This window comes from Myotis myotis, unplaced genomic scaffold (assembly GCF_014108235.1).
Source record: "Myotis myotis isolate mMyoMyo1 unplaced genomic scaffold, mMyoMyo1.p scaffold_m19_p_18, whole genome shotgun sequence".
In the NCBI taxonomy this organism is placed as follows: Eukaryota; Metazoa; Chordata; class Mammalia; order Chiroptera; family Vespertilionidae; genus Myotis; species Myotis myotis.
Window position 1 is genome coordinate 5,210,999 of NW_023416322.1, and position 21,315 is coordinate 5,232,313.

General features: G+C 51.0%; 2 protein-coding genes across 3 annotated transcripts; one reads left to right on the plus strand and one right to left on the minus strand.

The window, feature by feature from the left end:
* Window positions 1–85: 85 nt before the first annotated feature.
* ANKRD34A (ankyrin repeat domain 34A) lies at window positions 86–3,259 on the minus strand. Of its 2 annotated transcripts, XM_036342227.1 has the most exons (3): window positions 3,061–3,259; window positions 2,897–2,960; window positions 86–2,518 (listed from the first exon to the last, which is right to left on the minus strand). In XM_036342227.1, the coding sequence occupies exon 3, from the start codon at window positions 2,400–2,402 to the stop codon at window positions 933–935; it is 1,470 nt and encodes a 489-aa protein (XP_036198120.1). In that variant the 5' UTR covers window positions 2,403–2,518; window positions 2,897–2,960; window positions 3,061–3,259; the 3' UTR covers window positions 86–932. The 2 variants fall into 2 exon arrangements, with proteins under 2 accessions (XP_036198120.1, XP_036198119.1); XM_036342226.1 differs by lacking the exon at window positions 2,897–2,960.
* A 2,894-nt stretch (window positions 3,260–6,153) lies between these two features.
* On the plus strand, window positions 6,154–17,128 carry POLR3GL (RNA polymerase III subunit GL). The gene is made up of 8 exons (XM_036344408.1): window positions 6,154–6,237; window positions 13,074–13,235; window positions 13,565–13,694; window positions 14,733–14,801; window positions 15,143–15,199; window positions 15,622–15,695; window positions 16,006–16,116; window positions 16,402–17,128. The coding sequence occupies exons 2-8, from the start codon at window positions 13,116–13,118 to the stop codon at window positions 16,486–16,488; spliced, it is 648 nt and encodes a 215-aa protein (XP_036200301.1). The 5' UTR covers window positions 6,154–6,237; window positions 13,074–13,115; the 3' UTR covers window positions 16,489–17,128.
* Window positions 17,129–21,315: the final 4,187 nt, after the last annotated feature.

The window sequence follows — 21,315 nt, forward strand, 5'->3', positions numbered from 1 at the left end:
TATAGCTGCAGTTAGCATCACCCTCCCTCCACATTCCTCATCCCCCACACCTCACACCCCTCGGTTGCAGAGACAAAACAGAGACTTCTGAACACATTTATTTGATATGTCAAGTGGAGAGAGGAGTGACTTGGGGTTGCTCCCCACTTCTACCCGCCGAGGGTGTTCATAAGCTCAGACACAAGAGCAGCTGGAGCCCATGGCCCACCCTGGGGACATGAGGCGCCGTGTGGTATGGTATTGGCTGCGGGACCGGGTGGGAGTGAAAAGCAGGAAGTAGAGAGGTAAAGCTGAGAGCAGGAAGGGCAGCAGCAGAACCGAGGCCGGGACTGCTGCAGGAAACCCTCCAGGAGAAAAGATATCCCGAACAATGGTTAGGACGGGGAGCAGGGTGTGGGCAGGGAGCCAGGCCTGGAGAGAGAAGCCAGACCCGCAGAACGGGGTGACATGGTCACGAGGAGGGCAGAGTGTGCAAAGTCATGAGAGGGCTGTGTTTCAGGGCACACACGGAAAGCAAGGGGCTGCTTCTGCAGGAGGGCAAGGACTGCAGACTACCTATAAGGGGGGCTCCCTACTGCCTCTCAACAAATGCAAGTGAATGTGGGTCCCACGTGGGGCCCTAGCACAAGGGGCCTGTGTGCCTTGCTTGTGGGTAATTCTCATAAGCCTGTGAAGTAACCAGGGCATGAATGCACGTGTCTGTAAGCCCAGTAAGGAGGACGTACCCTTCCCTGCGAATAAGAGTAACTGTGCGTGTGGACACGCTTGTCCATGTGTGCGCGCACCTTGCCCAGGAGCACATGCAGAAGACCCCCCTGCCCGGGGTGTGTGTGTGTGTGTGTGTGTGTGTGTGTGTGTGTGTGTGAGTGTGTGAGCTGGCTCTCCCTCTGTCCGTCAAGGTCCTGATCCCACCCTGGCTCCGGTCCCTCCTCTCAGCGCCCCGGCTCCCCAGGCCCGCCTAGACCCTGGAAGCCCCCGAGCAGGCGGATCTGCTCGTTCTGCATCGAGTGGCGCCTCACCAACTTGCGCTTGGTCCTCGGAGAGCCTGGCGCCCCTGCCTGGGGAGGGGCGGGCAGCGAAGGCGCGCGACCTCCGGGTTGGGGGCGAATGTCGGGGATCGGGGGGTGGGGGCTGACATTGAGCGGGGGCAGGAAGCCCGGCCGCGTCTGCGAGATGTGGTCCAAGAGCAGCGTCCCCGAGCCCCTGCGCTCCAGCAGCCCCGGGCTCCGCCGGCGCCCGCTCAGCGGGGACACCGCCCCGGGCAGGCTTTCCTGGGACTGGCGCGGGGAGGGCGCCGAGCCCGCCAGGGGCAGAGTCAGCGGGGAGGCGCTGTAGCGGCGGCGCTCCAGCGACGGGCGGCCGCCCTCCGGCGAGTCGGGGAAGTCGAGCTCCACCGGCTCCATGCGGCTCAGTTTCTGCCGCAGCCCAGAAGGGGGACCGGCCTCCTGAGCTTCGGGCGCGGTGTTCCGGCGCGAGAGGGCGCCCCCGCCCGTCCCCTTCTCCACCCACGGGGGCGGGCCCTCGGGGCCCTCGGTGCTGTGACGTCGGGAGAGCCGGGGTCGGCCGCCCAGGGTCAGGCCGTTGAAGTCGGCGGTCAGGCGCTCCATCCCCAGCCTCCCCTCCGCGGGCGGGGCCGGCTGGGGAGCCACCAGCCCCCAGGGCTCGGAATTGAGCCTTTTGAGCGGCTTGGGAGGGTGGCGGGGTGGTTTGGGGAGCGGCTCGGAAGGCGAGGGGTCCTCGGGGGGCTTGGGCAGGGGGAATTCAAACACGTCCCGCTTCTCCTCTTCTTCCTGCGTGCGGGGGGAGGGCAGCCCCCGCGCCCCCCCTGCAGTCTGCAGCTGGATTTCCGACGGCGACGTGCAGACCCCCGGGCTCGGAGGGGCGGGGGCGGGGTCCTCCACCCCCGGGGACGGCGGGGAGTTGAGATACTGCCGAGTCTTCTTGGTGCCCGAGGGCGAGGTGTCGGTGGTGATGATGATGACCTCCGTGCCCTTGGCCTTGCAGGCGTCCAGCAGCGTGGCCAGGGTCTCGCGGTCCCCGCGGTCCAGGGCGTGGACCAGCGCCGAGGCGCCCGTGTGGTCTCGGACCGAGGGGTCGGCGCCGTGGGCGAGGAGCAGCGAGGCCACGGCGGCGCCCCCGCCCCCGGCGCAGGCGTGCATGAGCGCCGTGCGCCCCAGGCGGTCGGCGATGTTGGGGTCCGCGCCGTGCTCCAGGAGGTAGCGGATCATGCGCGCCTTGTTCTGGGGGTCGTCGTAGCGGGCCCGACAAGCTGCCATCAGCGCAGTCTCCCCCTGGGCATCGCCCTCGTTCACGTAAGCGCCGCCCTCCAGCAGCAAGCGGGCCAGGCGCAGTTTCCCCTGCCCCACGGCGCGCAGAAGAGCGTGGCCCTCCGTGTGCAGCATCGCTGCGGCTGGGGCGAGAGCACGGATGGAGCCGGGGCCGGGGCCTGCCCGGGAAGGCTAGGGGTGTGGGGGTGATGGCTGGAAGAGGCCTGAGGGCTCAGTGGCGAAGCCAATCCCTGCAAGAAAGAGGTACATCTGACCGATGGATCCAGGCAGGGAAACTGAGGCACCGGCGGAAGGACCCGGCGGGGGGTGGAAGAGATCTCCACTGCATGGCACACAGCCCTTCCTCTAACCCATGCCTGGAGCCGCCACCTCCCCCCAGAGCATGCCTGAGAAGGTGGGAAGGGTGCACCCGCATTAAAGACCAGCGCGCGTGCAAATGCGTACGTGCACGCTCAGAAGTACCCCCCATCCGCACCCCCTGGCTCCTCAGACCTTTCCAGCACCCCCCTTTTCTCATCTGCACTTGGAATCCCCCTCTCTCAGATGCTGAATGCCACCCACCCACGCACATGCACCCATACATTCACACACACATTCCCGTTCCTAACCTCGTCGAGGTTGCCACCGCCCCATAAATTGAGTGGGGGGAGGGAAGCAGCTGGCATTGGGGACCTAAAACGGGTGGGGGAGAATGGGGGTTTCTTTTGCCCCTGCTCTGGTCCCCATCACTCCTTGCTCTTTCCCCTCCCAGGCTTTGCGCCCAAATAGATACCTGAATGTCTGCAGAATCTCCGCCCGGCCAGAACCGAGGCCGGGACCGCCAGGCAGCCGGGGTGGTGGGGCCGGGTTCCCGGGGGCCCACATGGCGTGGGGGGGCATCTGGATTCCCTTGGTGTCAGTATCTGCGCCCGGGCATCGGATGCTGGTCCCTCCTCCCGGTGCGCCCCGGGCACAGCGCCGGCTGGGGAGGAGAGAGGCTGGGGGGGGGGGGGGTGCGAAAGGCGGAGCTCTGCCTTGCTATTTATAGCCTCGTCTCCGCGGGTGGGGGCGTCGGGCACCAAACCGTTCCCCCACCCATGCACACACACACCCCTAAACCTGGAGCTCCAATCCTGATTTTCCTGGCTTAGCCGACCGCCCTTCGGTCCCAACAAACCTAAAGGATTCTTAGAAGATCCAGACCGACACCAACTAAATTCGTTCTTGAGCTTCTGCAGACCTCCCTTCTCGCTCGCTCGGCGTGTTCCTGCGCGCTTGTGCGCCAGACCTGACCTACCTACCGCGGGGCACGGGGCGCCCTGTGCGGAGGGGTGGGGGGCGGCGGTGGGGATCCGCAGCCGGAGTCCATGCTGTGCGGAGAGCGGCAAGAGATGTGTCTGGCGTCTCACAGTTTAAATGTCAGGGCGAGCTGGAGTCAGACGCCGGGGAGCATCCCCACTCCTCCCTCCCCCCCTCCCCCCCAAACGGAGCACACAGCGCTGATGAGCTTGGACCGCAGCTCCCTGTACGGGCCTCTTAAATAAGTATGAGGAGGGCGGGGACCTTGGGTCATCTTTAGGAAAGGCCAGGGGCATTCCCGGATGCCTCCTTCCCATATTCTTGCGGGCGAGGGTGCGCGGAGACAAGAGCGAACCTTGTGCCACATCCTCTCTCCTGGCGCCTCTTTACTCGCCTTGCTTAGGTTATTTTTTCATCTTGCGTGGAAGTCTCGGGCCAAATCGCTCCTCAAGTCTCGCTCCCCTGTGGTCGCAATTGGTTTCTCTCACTGCCTCTGCCTCTCCTTGCCACCTGCCCTGTCTCCATGGTTACCATAGCTTCCATCTGCATATTTTAGGAGGGAGTTTGTGTCCAGCTGGAAGGCTTCAGAGGAAATGGGGGGTGAGGAAAAATTTCCCAAGGATTTGGAAAGCTCACCTGAGATAATTCAGAGGCCGGAGGCCACCGGACACAAGGTCCTAAAAATAAGGGGGGAGGGGGGAGAGAAATACTGCAGGGAAGCCGCCCATTTTTACCAGCTACCACTTATTGGACAGCAGCTACGTGCCAAGTACTTTACATACGTATCTCCCGTCCTCACAACAACACTACAAAGAAGGAATTATCTTCACTTTATAAGAAACAGGGACTTAGGCCCTAACTGGTTTGGCTCAGCAGATAGAGCATCGGCCTGCGGACTGAAGGGTCCCTGGTTCGATTCCGGTCAGGGGTATGTACCTTGGTTGCGGGCACATCCCCAGTGGGAGGTGTGCAGGAGGCAGCTGATTGATGCTTCTCTCTCATCGATGTTTCTAACACTCTGTCCCTCTCCTTCCTCTCTGTAAAAAATCAAATATATTTTTTTAAAAAAGAAACAGGGACTTAGTAAAGTTAAGTGAGTTCTCCAAAGCCTCACAGCTCCGTTTCTGTCTTATCCCAAAGACGGCGCACTTGCCACCACCCTGCAGCCTTCCGAGCCCAGAGGTGTTGCTCCCAGGCCATTGCTCTGACACCTCGGAGGTTCTTGACGCCTATATTTTATCACCCCTCTGAGCTCTTCCCTCAGTTTCTGGGCCATGTTTGTGTGTGTGTGTGTAAGACTCCTCTTCCTGAAGCACCCATCTTATACAAAAACTGCTGTTTGAAATTTTAACCCTGCTCTTTTGGCTTCTGTAAATGCTTGCTGGCTTAAATAATCAGGAAAAAAGATGACTCCCTGTTCCAGAGAGGCCGTAAACCTTCCCCAGACGAAGTTATCCATGCTGGCGTCAGGCCAAGCCTTTGGTTGAGGTCTCAAAGGCCCAGCACATAGAACTGTGCAAAGGGGACCGGAAAAAACCCATATTTGGGAGACAAAGAGGGTAAAAAGGTATAAATACAGGAAATTTCCTTTGTGACTTGGCCCAGAATTCTAGAGACATTTTTTCCTCTGGGCCGTGCATAATCATCATCATCATCATCATCATCATCATCATAAAATGTAACTCTATCTCTCTGAGCGTTGCATGGTTCTTCTCCGTCTTCTGTAACATTCCCACCATGTGCCCTTACCAAGGGCGAAGAGGAGCTGGAAGGCAATGGAAAGTGCAGGAAACACTGGCTCCTGCAGCGTCCCCTCACTCTAGTTCTCCAATTCCTAACCTTCCTTCCCCCCAAACCTCTCCCCATCTTCTTTCAGACATGGCAGCAACCCACGGAAAGAAACATTTTTTTCTTTCTTTTTTATTTATTTATTTTATTTTAACCATCTTTAATTAATTTTTAATTAAATATATTGCAATGACATTGAATAATACATTTATACAAGTTTCGGGGGTGCAATTCTATAATACATCATCTGTATATTGTATCATGTGTTCACCACCCCAAGTCAAGTTTCCTTCCATCACCCTTTCTTCCCTTTACCCTCTCCTACCTTTCCCTATCCCCCTCCACGCCTGGTAACTACCAAACTGTGGAAAGAAACATTTTTTATACGAGCAGTATTCACTGGTGGTGCTGGGGGGAAGCAGTGTAGGGTGGAAGGGAAGGCTGGAGTCATGGAGCAGAGGCCAAACGTGAGGCCGTCACGCAAAGACTCATCTCTAACGAGCCGCCCCCATAGGGGCTCATTTCTCTGTGGGGTCCCCGCAGAGCCGGCTGGTGAGACCTGGGCGTCAGGCCCCCTCGTGAACTCTCGCTGGGCTGGCCCGCGGCTCCTCCACCTGAGACGAGATGGAAAATAATGGAGCCTGGCTCATTCTGCAGCCCCGTCTCCCTCCGCTAGTGGCTCCCACGCCCGGTTCCGCCTGGCTCCTCCCTCCGCCTCCTCGGCTGCCAGGGGCGGACCTCCCCGCCGCTCCTCCTAGATTGGCGGGGAGGACTCACCAATGGGGAGCTCGCGGAGGCGGGCCCAGAGCGCCCCGGCTCGAGGAAGACCAGCGGATTCCAGGTTGGCGGCGGCCTCGGCTTCGCGCTGGGGGAGGGGCGGCAGGTAAGGCTCCCACCTGGAGGCTCGGACCTGGTTCCGTCCCACAGTTCCCGAACTACTTCGCCTGGGCCAGCTGCGAGACAGACAGACAGACAGCAAACCAGCTTTCTGATCAGCCCCCGCGGGCTCCCTCCCCTCTCTCTCCTGGGTTCCCATCGCGGTATTGATCCACACCGTAGCGTTCTTGTGCGCATAGGCAACCGATATGAAAGCAGAACGTGGGAAAGACGCTCTCGTGCTTCCGACTCTGCTATGGCATCAGCTTTCCTCGAACCTGTTAACTGTACCTCCCCAGGGGCTGACGGACTTCTGTTGTCTATCAAGACTCAGATGAAAGGTTACCCATGTCCTACCTGTAGCTTTCTTGCACCACCTTTCCCCCCCCCAGAATTAATTGTTTCCCAGTCTGGTGCTAGCATTTTATGTATACCTCTATTAGAGTACTTAGTACACCCTCTCTCTTTAATGTTTCTAGTCTTCTCAGAATATAAGGTTTTGTAGGGCGGGTTCTAATACTTCCTACACATTGCCCAATGAAGGCTGATTGAATGGAATTGATTGGGGAATCAGAATTTAAACTCCTAATGTGGTTAGGGAACAATTCATAAAAGACAACATACAGTACAATACAGTATATAATTAAGGGCTTTTAAAAGTAGTGGTTCATTTTATAGTTGCTCCCACAGTTCAGAGAAGGGAGAAAGCTAGGAAGACTGGGATAGTTGGGGGGCGGGGGGGAGGCATTTTATGAATCACAAAGTCTCAAGTTTGGAAGAAAGCTTAAGATATCTTGTGTTCACTCATTCATTCATTCATTCAACAAATATTTATTGAGCATAAATCAATATGCCAGACAGTGCTAGACAAGAGGGATCATAATAAATCCTCTACTCTAGACATGCATTCTTCGTCGGGTAAACCATATTTAGTAAATGGTTATCCAGCTTCTATTTAATCGTCTTTAGTAAAATGAGCCTATCTCACTTTTCCAGTCATTCCATTTTTGGATATTTGTTCTTCAAGTGATATCCAACAAATATTCTAAACAAATATATAGCTTGACACACTGCATCCCACACTTCCATTGTGAAAGGCGAGAGCAGTGCTAGTGGTAGCATTCTTAAAAATAAAGAACACCTTACCTTTTGTTTTCTGATTACAGAAGTAATATACATTTATTCTAGAAAATTTGGAAACACATAAAGGTATAAAGAAAAATACCTATTATATCATGACCATGATGTAGTGATAACCATTATTATATTTTAATATGTATCCTTTCTATTTCTTTTCTGCATGTATACATATATATGTGTGTGTGTATTGCATAAATAGGGTCATACAATAAATGCAATTTTTATTATGTTCCCCCTTAGTTTACATTATATTGTGAATTTTTTTTTCTTTTAAATATTATTTAAAGTCACTTTTATGGCCCAGCTGGTGGGTGCAGTGGTTGAGTGTCGACCTATGAACCAGGAGGGCAGGATTCGATTTCTGGTCAGGGCATATGCCCAGGTTGCGGGCTCTATCCCCAGTGGGGTGTGCAGGAGGCAGCTGATCAATGATTCTCTCGCATCATTGATGTCTCTCTCTCTCTCTCTCTCTCCATTCCTCTCTTTCTAAAAGTATAAAAATAAAAAAGGCTGTTGATTCAAGTGGTCAAATTGTCCCCTCAAACGATTGTGTTCTAGTGAATTATGAGAATGTCCATCTCAACAAAATTCATGACAGCCTGATTATTATTTAAATCTTTGTCAGTTTGACAGGTAAAGAGTCAGACTTTTGTCAATGGTCCATGTCTTTTTTAAAAATATATATATTTTATTGATTTTTTACAGAGAGGAATAGAGATTTAGAAACAGCGATGAGAGAGAAATATCGATCAGCTGCCTCTTGCACATCCCCTACTGGGGGATGTGCCTGCAACCAAGGTACATGCAGGAATTGAACCTGGGACCCCTCAGTCCAGAGGCTGATGCTCTATCCACTGAGCCAAACTGGTTAGGGCAATTGTCCATGTCTTTTGCATGTTTATTCTTTTGGGGTGATTTTTCACTACAAATATAGGAAAGTCTAAACCTTAGAGTGTTCTAGGCCTCAGTCCCTGAATCTCTTAGAACAGCGCCTGGCACGTAGTAAGCACGCAGTAAATATTTGTTAAGTGAGTGAAGATGATTTTGTTTTTATTATTCCCCTTTTAAGGATGAAGGAAACAGTTTTAGAGATATTTTTAAAATAGCTTAAAGTTATATAGCTAAGAAATGACAGAACTGGGATTCAAATCCATGTTCTTAACCACTACATGCATGTAACTTCCTTAAATTCCATGTAACTGTTTTTCTCTATGTTTTGTTGCAACCTGTTCTCAATAACTTGTACCGTAACACACAGTTATACATAATGGGGATGAGCATAATGTGTATGGGATGTTGTTGTTTTACGGGAGGGAGAATGCAGGGGTGAACACTAGGGACAGTTGATATTAAAGAAGATTAGTTTGGAACCAGATTATAAGAGACTTTACTGTCAAGAATTGAGACACAATCACAACCTTAAGTATAAGAGACTCGTTGTAATTACTGAGCTGAGTCGGGTAGAGATGAATGGTTTAGTTTATTGCCTGAATTAGATAAAAATTTGTCTTATTTTACCGCACTTTGTTGGGAGCCACTTGATACGCATGTGGAAATGGAATTAGAAACGCAAGGCCTTTTCCTGACTCCTGGCTGCTTTGCAGTCAAAACAGCTCCCCTCTGCCCCAGCCTTAGCCAGTTTGGCTCAGTGGATAGAGCGTCGGCCAGCGGACTGAAGGGTTCTGGGTTCGATTCCGGTCAAGGGCACATGCCCAGATTGTGGGCTCAATCCCTAGTAGGGGGCGTGCAGGAAGCATCTGATCAATGATTCTCTCTCATCATTGATGTTTCCATCTCTCCCTTCGTCTCCCTTCCTCTCTGAAATCAATAAAAATATATTAAAAACAAACAAACAGGCAAACAAACAAACAAACACCCAGCTCCCCTCTCCACTGTCTGTCAAGTGGAAAGAGACCGGAGCCAGCAGTGGGAGTGCTCTTTCCCTGAAAGGGCCCGAAGACACGGTGATGGGTTCTTACTCCAGGGTCCACCAGTCCACCTCTCTTCCCTCATACGCTCTGTCAATCAGATCACCATGCAGTCTGTTAACTAACAGCCAGCTTTTGCTTCACATTTTTTCATGGTAGTTGGACTTGAAACTTTCCAAGTTTCTCAGACACATATTCTTTTACCCTCTCCTTCCTGCTACATGTTACTAGTCTCATCTACTATTGTTAGTATATATTTTTAAATTTAAATCAACATTTTTTTCTCATTACAAAACAGTATAGAAGAAAACCTTAAATTACAAATAACCGCACCCCCAAAACACACCTTAAATTAATGTATATCCTTTAAGAACATTTTTATTCATAAATGTGTGTGTATGTTTGCAACATAGATTACTTTATAACTATTTAAAAATATTTTTAAATAACTAATTTTTGTAAAATGCCCTTTATTTAGCCATATATTTTTTTTGTCTAGAGCAGTGGTTCTCAACCTTCTGGCCCTTTAAATACAGTTCCTCATGTTGTGACCCAGCCATAAAATTATTTTCATTGCTACTTCCTAACTGTACTGTTGCTACTGTTATGAATCGTCATGTAAATATCTGATATGCAGGATGGTCTTAGGCAACCCTTGTGAAAGGGTCATTCTACCGCCAAAGGGGTTGTGACCCACAGGTTGAGAACCGCTGGTCTAGAGTGTTTGTTGAATATTAATTGAAGCACAAATATCCAAACATGACAGGACATACAAAGTGAGATAGGGCGTTCTCTCATTAAAGATGTTAAATAGAAGATGAATAACAATGTACTAAATATGGTTTATCGGAGGAAGGATGCAAGCCTAGAGGATTCACTATGATCCCCATTATCTAGCATTATATCTGGCACGTAGTAGATGCTCAATAAATATTTGTTCCCTGAATGAATACATGCCTTCTAAGAGCTCTTCCAAACTTGAGACTTTGTTATTTATAAATCCTCCCTCACCATCCCAGACCTCCTAGTTTTCTCCCTTCTCTGGACTGTGGGAACAATGACATTATGAATCACCAATTTAAGAGATCTTAATTAGGTACTGTATTATTTCTTATTGTTCTCTAACAAGGTGTTACTATGTACCCTTAATATGACGTGATGCAATGGTACTTTACCTCTGGGATTCTCCTCCCCAAGCCCCGAGCCCCAGTCTAATCAGGAGAAAAACATGAGACAAATTCTAGCAGAGGAGCATCCTATCATATACCTGACCAGTTCTCTTCAAACCGGCCAAAGTCATAAAAGCAAGGAAGGTCTGAGAAACTGGATTTAAAGTGCTACTCAAGGTTTTTAAAAATAGATTTTATTTTTTGAAACAATTTTAGATTTACAGAAAAACTGGAGAGATAGTACGGAAAATTTCTCTATGCCCTGGAACAGTTTCCTGTATTATTAGCACCATATATTAGTATGGTACATAAGTTACAGTTATGAAACCATATTGATACATTGTAATTATTTAAAGTCACACTTGTGTCACACTTCCTTAGTTTTACCTGCTGCTCTTTTTCTGTTCTGGGATTCCATCCAGTATACAACATTACATTTAGTTGTCATGGTCCTATTGTGTGTGTGTGTGTATACACGTACATGTATTTATACACATGGAAATGAAATTAAAAGGATACATGTTAAAATATTAATAATGGTTCTTACTAGATGGCGGTCATCATGAAATAATAAGTATTTTTTTTCTTTATACCTTTATGTGTTTCCAAGTTTTCTAGAATAAATGTATATTCTATGATCAGAAGACAAAAGGGATGGTGTTCTTTATTTTTAAGAATACTACCTACCACTAGGACTGCTCTCCCCTGTTACGATGGAAGGGTGGACCTCCCTTGTTTTGGGTGACTGGCAGTGTTAGAAAGTACTGGTCAGGCCCATAGGATGCTCTTCTGCTGGAATTTGTCCGATGTTTTTCTCCTGAGTAGACTGGGGTTGTGGATTTGGGGGGGGGGGGTCACAGAGGTAAAGTGGTAAAGTGACATTTCATCACTTCAATATTAAGGGTACAAATTCACGACCTGATTTAAGATTGTTGCTATTGATCTTGGTCACCTGGCAGAAGTAGTTAGTGTTCGTGCAGTTTCTCCATTGTAAAGTTACAACCCTACCCTTTCAAAACTATACGCTTTGGACAAAATTCCCCATACACAGCCAGCACTTAAGGAGAGGGGAGTTCTACCCTCTGTCTTTAGGGGAGTCCACACAATGGATTTGGAATTCTTCATGAGAGATTTTTTTTCTCCCCCATGAATTGATTTATTCAGTCATTTATTTATACTAGTGTGAACTCCTGGATATTTGGTTTATGCTTTGGGGTAATAATCCAATACTGCTCTATGTTATTGTTCAAATTGTTCTGGCTTTGGCCATTGGGAGCTCTTCCACTTGACTCGTATGCTCCGTTGACGTAGCCCCATCAATGTGTGGTGGTTTTTTTTGTTTGTTGTTGTTGTCTTAGCACTGACTGGCCCTAGAAGGTACTTCAGGCTCATGGTGTATATTTCCTGCCCCCATCCTAGAATTAGCAATTTCTTCAAGAAGCCTTGGTTCCGTTTATTAGAAAATAGTATTAGAAACCAAGATCTGGGTGCTAGGTATGTTCCTTGCTACTGGGTATCATTTTTTTCAAGTTTCATTTTAAAAAAATATATTTTTATTGATTTCAGAGAGGAGGGGAGAGGGAGAGCGAGATAGAAACATCAGTGATGAGAGAGAATCATTCATCGGCTGCCTCCTGCACGCCCCACACTGGGGATCCAGCCCACAACCCGGGCCTGTGTCCGTGCTCAGCCACTGAACCACCCCGGGCCGGGCAAGTTTCATTTTCACTTGGTGACTTTATCCCCCATGCTAGCTGCATCTGAGTCCCCGCAAGTCTGATGATGACAAGAGGCAGAGTTCAGTTCAGTAGCAAGAGGAGCTTTCGATTCATCAGCGTCAATCCCCGTGGGATGGGCCGCCATGGGGGAGAATGGACACGCTCTCCTTAGGAAAATACCACCAGACCCAGAATGACTCACAGCTTACCAGAATGACTCACACTAAGACAACAACAACAACAACAACTAGCTCCACTAGTACTGCACGCGGGTCCTTCCAATTCTAAGTTCTGTGCTCCCAAGCGGTGTCTTAAAAGATCAATTTGATTGTAACTGTTCTCCTCTCTGCCCCCCCCACACACACCCCTACACCCCCCACACACCCGCCACTGACAGAGACTGATGACTTATTCCTGTGCCCCCACAGTGCCTGTCGTACTACTTTTTTCGTGGCATATTCTGAATAAATGTGTTGTTGAAATGCACTGCATTGGATTCAAGTGGGCTTGGTTGGGTTTGGAAAACCAGGGAGAGAAAGAATGAAAAGGTCATAAAAAAAAAAAGGAACTAGATTTGAAAAGTAGCTCTGCAGATGGTGACAAACATCAGACTATCTTAGGGATGCAAGGGAGTTTTTTCCAAGGCTCTAATCACTTTCCCCTTTGGGCTTCAGTTACACTATATTGCAGTTATCTGTCTGGTTGAGACCACGTCTCATCCGTGTTTATATTTCCAGAAATATTCTGCCTGGCCTGTGCCTTCTCAATCGAAACCTGTTGAATTACACTGGCTTTTCAGATTCCCAGGGGAAAAGATTGCGTGTCATATACCTCTCTGTTTCCTACCCCTTCTCCTGCGCTGTTTCTCTCTGTTTTTATCTTCATCAGGTGTTTCGCATCGGATCTCTGAATACCCAGGCCGCTTCCACCATGGCCAGCCGGGGCCGGGGTCGGGGCCGCGGCCAGTTGACCTTCAACATGGAGGCCGTGGGCATTGGGAAGGGGGATGCTCTGCCCCCACCCACCCTGCAGCCTTCACCACTCTTCCCCGTGAGTGTCTGCCCTCCCTGCCAGGCCTCCCAGGTGCCCCTGGCTGCCTGTATGTGAGCCTGGAGTCTCCTGGGCCGTCATGAAACCATCCTTACCTTGCTCCTCCCTGTCCCTGTGCACCCAGCTCCCATGGATGTTCTCCAGGCCGGGAAGTGTCTACCTGACTTCTCGGAGCCCTGGCTCCCCAACTTTCACCATGCTGTGCTGCTCCCCTTTTTTCGTCTGGCCCTTTGCTCAGCAGGCGCATGGGATTGAGCTGGGGGGCGACACCCTCCTGGATTGTGCTCCAGCATTTTCTACCCGGACTGACCACTGCCCCGTCTCCTTAGCCCCTGGAGTTCCGCCCTGTGCCTCTGCCCTCAGGAGAGGAAGGGGAGTATGTCCTGGCGCTGAAGCAGGAGCTGCGGGGGGCCATGAGGCAGCTCCCCTACTTCATCCGGCCAGCGGTCCCCAAGAGAGGTCAGTCGGATGCTAGTATCCCGTCCCGAGTGCCTCCCGGGGCAGTGCCTACTGGGGCCAGCGATGCCAGGACGCTCACCATCTCAGTGGGGAGATCATAATAATCACCCCTGAATTCGAAACACATGACACTGTCCACGATTGGTTTTGTGTTTTGCAATAGTTTTGGGACAGCAGGCGGTGAAGTATTGCACCCGTATAAAGCGGGGGATGTATTATAATTTTTAACCATCTGGATATTACAGGCACCAAGCAATCAGAAGAGGGGCTGGAAAAAAAAAAAAAAAAAAAAGAAGAGGGGCTGGTGTTAGGCCTAGGAGATACCCTGCTAACTAAAGGGTTACCTTTCTGGTTAGCGGATCGTGGAGAAGTCGGGGAGACCAAGAGGGACTGGAGGAGCGGGTGCACGTGGGAGGCCTGGGATAGTGGGTATTTATTAACTGCTGTGGAAATACAGTGTGTTCCCTAGAAGTGGAAGCTCGGGGAGCGGAAAGGCTCATGGAGGTTAGTCCCATGAACAAGGAGCAAAGGGAATATGGGAGCCCTGGTTCCTTGTCTCCAGTATACGTTTTTTAAAAAATATATTTTATTGATTTTTTACAGAGAGGAACGGAGAGGGATAGAGAGTTAGAAACATCGATCAGCTGCCTCCTGCACACCTCCTACTGGGGATGTGCCCACAACCAAGGTACATGCCCTTGACTGGAATCGAACCTGGGACCCTTCAGTCCGCAGGCCGGCGCTCTATCCATTGAGCCACACTGGTCAGGGCCCCAATGTGCTTTTTACTGTATCACTACCTCTTGATAGACTCATGCCTTTGGGTTAAGGGAGATAACAAAAAAAAATCATACTTTTAGGTGGAAAGAGACAGGTTACAGACTGTTGAAGGTCCTCATGAAGCTGACCCCTGGGCTCTGGGTGTGGGCTGAGGGAACAGACAATTCCTAAGTACTGACAGGGCTGGGCCCTGAGGAACAACCCTGGTCGAGGCCTCGGGGAGGATAAAGCTTTGACCCTTGGCCTCTGACCCCTCAGATGTGGAGCGTTACTCAGACAAATATCAGATGTCGGGGCCGATTGACAGTGCCATCGACTGGAACCCTGGTAGGTGATGGGTCCTTTCACTGACTGCCCTTCTTGCAAATGTCTCCACACTGGCCGTCACCCTATTCACCCTCTTCTGTGCCCCCGCCACCCCCTCAGTATTTACAAACTGGACCCTTACGTATACTAGTCAACACTCAGGTTCCACCTAAAACCCTGCTAACTAGCCCTCACTCCCCTGGAGGCATCCAAGCCACAGTTTCGTTCCAAGCAACTTTGACCCAACCCCTTCCTTCCTCACCTTCACCCCAACCCGTATCTCTAGAACCAGTCATCCTTCACAGAAGCCCCCCTCACCCCAGGCAGGGTCGGACTGACTTCTACTTTCCCACTATTCCCAGACTGGCGACGTCTACCCCGGGAGCTAAGGATCCGAGTGCGGAAGCTACAGAAGGAGCGTGAGTGTGTCTGGAAAAAGAGGGAAAAGAGCTCTCCTCCTGCCCTCCTACTCCTACTCCTACTCCGAGCACCCAGTGTTGTTGCTGGACACCTTGGTGGCCACACGAGGGCAGTAGAGTAACATGGTCTTTGCAGGAAGGTGGTAGAAATGTAGGAAGTTTGCTCTCTGATGGTTCACTTTTAAAAATATACATTTTTTTTTTTATTGATTTCATAGAGGAAAAGAGTGATAGAAACATCAATGATGAGAGAGATTCATCACTCATCTGCCTCCTGCATGCCCCCTACTAGGGATTGAGCCCACATCCTGGGCATGTGCCCTAACCAAGAATTGAACTGTGACCTCCTGGTTTATGGTTGCCATTCAACCACTGAGCCACACCCGCCAGGCTAATGGTTCAATTTTTGATCTTCTCACCAGGGACCACCATTCTACTTCCCAAGAGACCCCCCAAGACCACAGAAGATAAAGAGGAAACAATACAGAAACTAGAGGTAGGAGGAAATGTGCACGGGGCCTGAGCCCCAGGTCCATGCCCTCCTTTTCGGCCCATGTGTGCCTCACTTCTTCCCTTCTGTGCGCTGAGTCTGAGTTTGTCTTCCTATTCATCTTCACATAAGACCCTGGAGAAGGCCCTAGCCGGTGTGGCTCAGTTGGTTGGGCGTTGACCTGTGCACTGAAAAGTTGCTAGTTCTATTCCCGGTCAGAGCACATGCCCCACTTGTGGGCTCAATCCCTGGTGGGAGGCAGCTGATGAATGATGTTTCTCTCTCTAAAAATCAATACAAAATCTTAAAAAAAAAGACTCTGGAGAAGAAGGAGGAAGAAGTAACTTCAGAGGAAGACGAGGAGAAAGAAGAAGAAGAGAAGGAAGAGGAAGAAGAGGAGGAGTACGACGAAGAAGAACATGAAGAGGTGAGGAGACTGCTTTCCGCCCGCAGTTCCTCTCTCTTGCCCTGTTGCTCTCATTAGCTCTGGGGATCTCAACTCTGCTCACCAGGGATGTTCTTTTCAGAGGGTGGCAGAGCCAAAGGAGATAGTGCCCTCATGGCATCTGCCCGCAGGCTCCTCTACAAGCCGGCCACAGCTGGACGGGGTTTCCCGGCCTAGAGGGTGTGGTTGGGAGGGAAGGGACCGGGTACACAGGGAGGAAGGAGAATGCCAAAAGCACGCCTGACTTTTCTTTCCTTTGTACTACAGGAAACGGATTACATCATGTCATATTTCGACAATGGAGAGGACTTTGGGGTTGACAGTGATGACAATATGGATGAAGCTATCTACTGAATAAGGACCTTAAACAGCACCCTGGACCTTCGTACCTTTCTATGTAGGATACAGAGAGGCACTGTGCCTATTACTTGGTTTTGTGGACAAGGAGATCTTTCGCTCAGTGTCCAGATAACCCAGCGGTTCTCAACCTGTGGGTCGTGACCCCTTTGGGGATCGAACGACCCTTTCACAGGGGTCGCCTAAGACCATCCTGCATATCAGATATTTACATGACGATTCATCACGGTAGCAACATTACAGTTATGAAGTAGCAACGAAAATAATTTGATGGTTGGGTCACAACATGAGGAGCTGTATTTAAAGGGCCAGAAGGTTGAGAACCACTGAGATAACCTGTTTGGTCTGTGGAGACGGAAATGGAGAATGGCGACAGACAGCTCTCTTTCCTACCCTTCCCCTGCCTCTGCCCTTGTGTCACTTCTGAGATCTTGGCGAAAGGGCAGGGGACCCATGTCTGCTTGTATGAAAGGGAGAAAGGAGGGTCGAAAGAAGAACTGGAACTGTTAGACCTGAGACAGCTGTACACATGCCCTTACCCACTTTTTATAGTTCTTGGCGGAGATGATTGGGGGTGGGAGCAGTTAGGAGGAGTAAGGCCAGTTTTATATTTTTAAATAAAAACTTTTTTTTAAAATCTGTCTTTTTGTTCAGGGTGAGGCCTGGTGGGAGAGGGCTGGAGGAATGAAGGGGATGCCTCACTGAGCCATTCTCTCCTTCCCTGTCAGAGTCCAGTGGGACACCTGGGGGTTACAGCCTTCCTGTTCTTTTCCCTTCCCGCCCACCCCAGCGGTGGGACACGTGCTCCCAATCTAGCCGTACCAGGAACATTCAAGAAGCTCATCTGAGGGGCTGTGCAGAGCAGTGGAGAAGAACAGCGCTGGCCCCGAAGATCAGCTGATGCCTGAGCCTCCGGCCACGGGACAGGATTGTGCCTGTCCTCATGTGCTCACAGCGACGCAGGCCCTCTCTTTCCCACACTTGGCCTTGAGCTTGTCCTTGTTTACAGAGAATGATTGCAGCTATTTTTGTGGGGAGAGTCCAGGAAGCCAGGTGTGGAGAGGGAAGACGGGGGAGGTGCTGAGTCTTCTTCAGCACACTCACCCGCTTCCAGGCCACGGAGACACCACTGGGAATAGTTTGTGTAGGTGAAGCCCACTGAATATTCTGTTCTCTGCTTCTAGAAGCCACTGTGTGGCTAAGCTGCAGTTGTTTTGTTTTTCCTATGTGGAATTTAGTTAGCCCTTCTCACTTCCTTCTTTGGGAGGGAGAGGGGAGGTGGTGTTGCTTTACAGGAACTAAGGAGGGTGGGGTGGAGTGGAGTGACTTAGGGACACTCAGCTCTGAGATGCTTCCTCGCCTACACAGCTCTCCCTTGGGTGAGGTCACTTCCCTCGGCTCTGATTGGCTCTGAGAAGGCCCTCGATGAGCTGATTGGTTCCAGCCACTTGACATGCAGCAGTCACAGGCTAGCTGCGTGTGCGGAATAAGGACTGAATCAGGAGGCAAGCACAGATAGCAACCCGACTGCACATCTGAAAGCCATAAAGATGGGATGCAGGAGAACCTTCAGGAAATTCCCCTCCCTGGCAGATAGCTCAGTTGGTTAGAGCATGGCCCCTGCTCTGCCAAGGTTGTGGGTTCGATCCCCAGTCAGGGCACATACAAGAATCAACCAAGGAATGCACAAATAAGTAGAACAACAAATCCATGCTTCTCTCTCTCTCTCTCTCTCTCTCTCTCTCTCTCTCTCTCTCTCTCTCTCTCTCTCTCTCCCTTCCTGTCTCTCAAATCAATCAATCAATCAAAATAAGAAAGAAATTCCCAACCTCATTCAGGCTGGCACACTGAATTCCCTGCAGCATCAAGTGACAGAGAGCGGCAACCTTATATTAGGTCTTTCTGACCCCGTTGCAAAGAATGAATAGGGCCTGTGACTTCATTGAGGGAAGGCCCTTAAAAGCCCCATATGGATGCAGTAGTAGGTGTTACAGTAGAAGCAGCCAAGAGAACAGAGAAGGAGACTGGAATAGAAACAGAACATTCCAGTATTGAGTAATTTGTGATGATTGATGTGTTCTTTTTCTAGCTCTGTGAGGTGTTGTAAGTGGAGTCGGGGTAGGGAGAGGACCCGCCCCTGGGGTTTCCCAGTCACACTATAGCCTGTGAGATGACTAGGGAGAAATCCGCAAGAAACAGAATCAAAAGACACTGAAAAATCTTCTGTACCCTTCTCCCCCCCCCCCCCGACACGCCCCCCCCCCCCCCCAATTCCAAATCTGGCCAGCCATATCTGTGTCTTTGTTGGTGTTACAGCCAATGCCCTATACCTCACCAATGCCAGCCTGGGAACTTCAAGAATGGGAGCAAAGAAGATTCTAGACAAAAGACAGTAGAGGAGGAACACATCCCGGCTCGCCCTATCCGCCCCGACCCCCTGTACACACACCTCTATGCACACACATCCTCTGCCCCTGAAACAGGGGAAAGGGGGACAAAGGTTAGAGTGACCACTTGGGGTCAGATGTCTCGCCTCAAAGACAAAGTACCAGGAAAATCAGACCATTCTTGGACTCGTCCCTGCCTGGCTTCCTGCCTCTGCTGGCAGGTGGCCTTGCCGAACAAAGCCAGAGGCATGGGACCCGGCAGCTTCCCCAGATGCCGGGGCAGTTCCAGGCATGAGCTAGTTGTTTCCATTGACCTCTCCCCCACTTTCCACAGGCTCTGTCCGGCGGGCTGCGGTTGCTAAGGCCCAGTAAACAGTCAGGGCTGCTATTCCTCTGGAGGACCAAGAGGAAGGCTAGAGGTTGAGGCCTCCTCGTAAACATGTAGAGAGGACCCGTGTGGTGCTTGCTCAGCCCGGCATGCTGTGCCTGCTAGGGCCGGCTGATGTTGAACAGGTTGCTCCCATGCCCACAGCCTGGGCTGCACTGGCCTCAAGCAGGGTAGGTTCTCTGGCAAGCGTCCTATTGTTTCCCACCATTTTTTTTTTTTTTTTTTTTTTTTAAATATATTTTATTGATTTTTTACAGAGAGGAAGGGAGAGAGATAGAGAGTTAGAAACATCGATGAGAGAGAAACATCGATCAGCTGCCTCCTGCACATCTCCCACTGGGGATGTGCCCACAACCCAGGTACATGCCCTTGACTGGAATCGAACCTGGGACCCTTCAGTCCGCAGGCCGACACTCTCTCCACTGAGCCAAACCGGTTTCGGCTACCCACCATTTCTTACCAGCCTCCTGGTCCCCTCCCACCTTGAGCAGGAAGCGTGAGAGTGGGGTCTGCAAATGTACCTGCAGGGTCTCGAGTGGTCTGAGGGAGACCTGGATGGGAGGCCTGAATGCAGCATGAAGTTTAGAAGATCAGGAGTGGAGACCAGAGAACATTGGAGGGTCAGATGTCAGGTGGGCAGGACCCCCTTGGTTTGGTGAGGAAAAGACAATTACTTTCCTTGGTTCATGTTCGCTGTTGCTTGAACTTTGAATGGAAGATAAGGTGGCTCGAAGGCCGAGCTGGATGAGAACTACACCAAGGGGAAGGGCTGTCATCTCAGCTGGGCAGAGCCCTGGTGCGTGGGCCTCGCTTCACCACCCCATCGTTTCGTGTCCTTGGGAAAGTTATGTCCAGTCTCAAGCCTCACATTCCTCATGAATGAAACAGGATTTGGATTAGGGTGTCCACTAGGAGTCCTTCACGCGGGTGTTGCTCCAGCTGCAAGAGCCCAAATGGTTCTGAGAACAAAGGTCAGGACGTGGCCAGCTTTTGCTGAGCTCTGCCATCTGCTGGATCTCCCCATCTTATTCTCAGCGTGGGCGAGCTAAAGATAACTCCGGCACCTGGCCAGTCCTTTCCAAGAACCCGCTGCAGCTTAATAGGAGGAGAATCAGCAATCCCATCAACTAGCAAGAAAGGAGACAACCCCTAGAGCAGAGTTCAAGGTCACAGGCGAGGACTGAAACAGGCAGGTCACCAAGACATTTCTGACTGAGGAAGAAGCCGGGGGGCAGGTCCTCTCTACCTCCCCTCCTTTCTATCTGGCCAGAGGACAGAGAAGAGAAATGAGATGGAGAGGAATGCTGTAGCTCAGTTACCTAATGTGGCCAGACCAGTGGTAACCCCTTCTCCATTAACCTTTCCCCTAGTGAGGCTCACTTAAAAATATATATATATAGGGAGCAACTAAGATGGCGGCATAGGTAAACACCGGGAAATTATCGCCTCACACAACAATTGAAAATTACCGCAAAGGACTGAGCAAACATCATCCAGAACAACAGAAAGGCTGGCTGAGTGTAAATTCTACAACTAGAAGGAAAGAAAAGCACGCTGAGAGCCAGAGGCGCTGCGGAGGTGAAGTGCGGAGGTACGGCGGCGCGCGCGCGCGCGCGCGCGAGGAAAGGGGGTAGCACCTGAGGACGCGGCTGACTTTTTGAGTCACAAGCTCCTGACTGCTCTGAACTCCGGTTCCGGGAAGTCTCTGGGGACCCAGGACTCATACGGGGAGAAGCTGGTCTGTCCGGCAGCGAGCGAACTTGAGGGCGGCTTTCCCTCAGAGGTGCTTGCAGCCGTTACCGGAACACTGAGACGCGCCACTCCGGCGGAGAATCGGCCATGGCCGCTTTCTCCGCCCTCTGACTCCCTGAGACCCCGCCCCACCCAGGCTGCGGCAGAGGCTTTTGCATGTGAATGTACCTAACTGCAGCCGAACCAGGCAGACCCGGAACTTCCAAGAGAAGGCCCAAGGCCCCGCAGCGGCTTGCATTGCTTCACAGCTGAGCCTCTTCGTGGCTCCTGCTGTGTGGCCTCAGGCAGAGGCTGAAT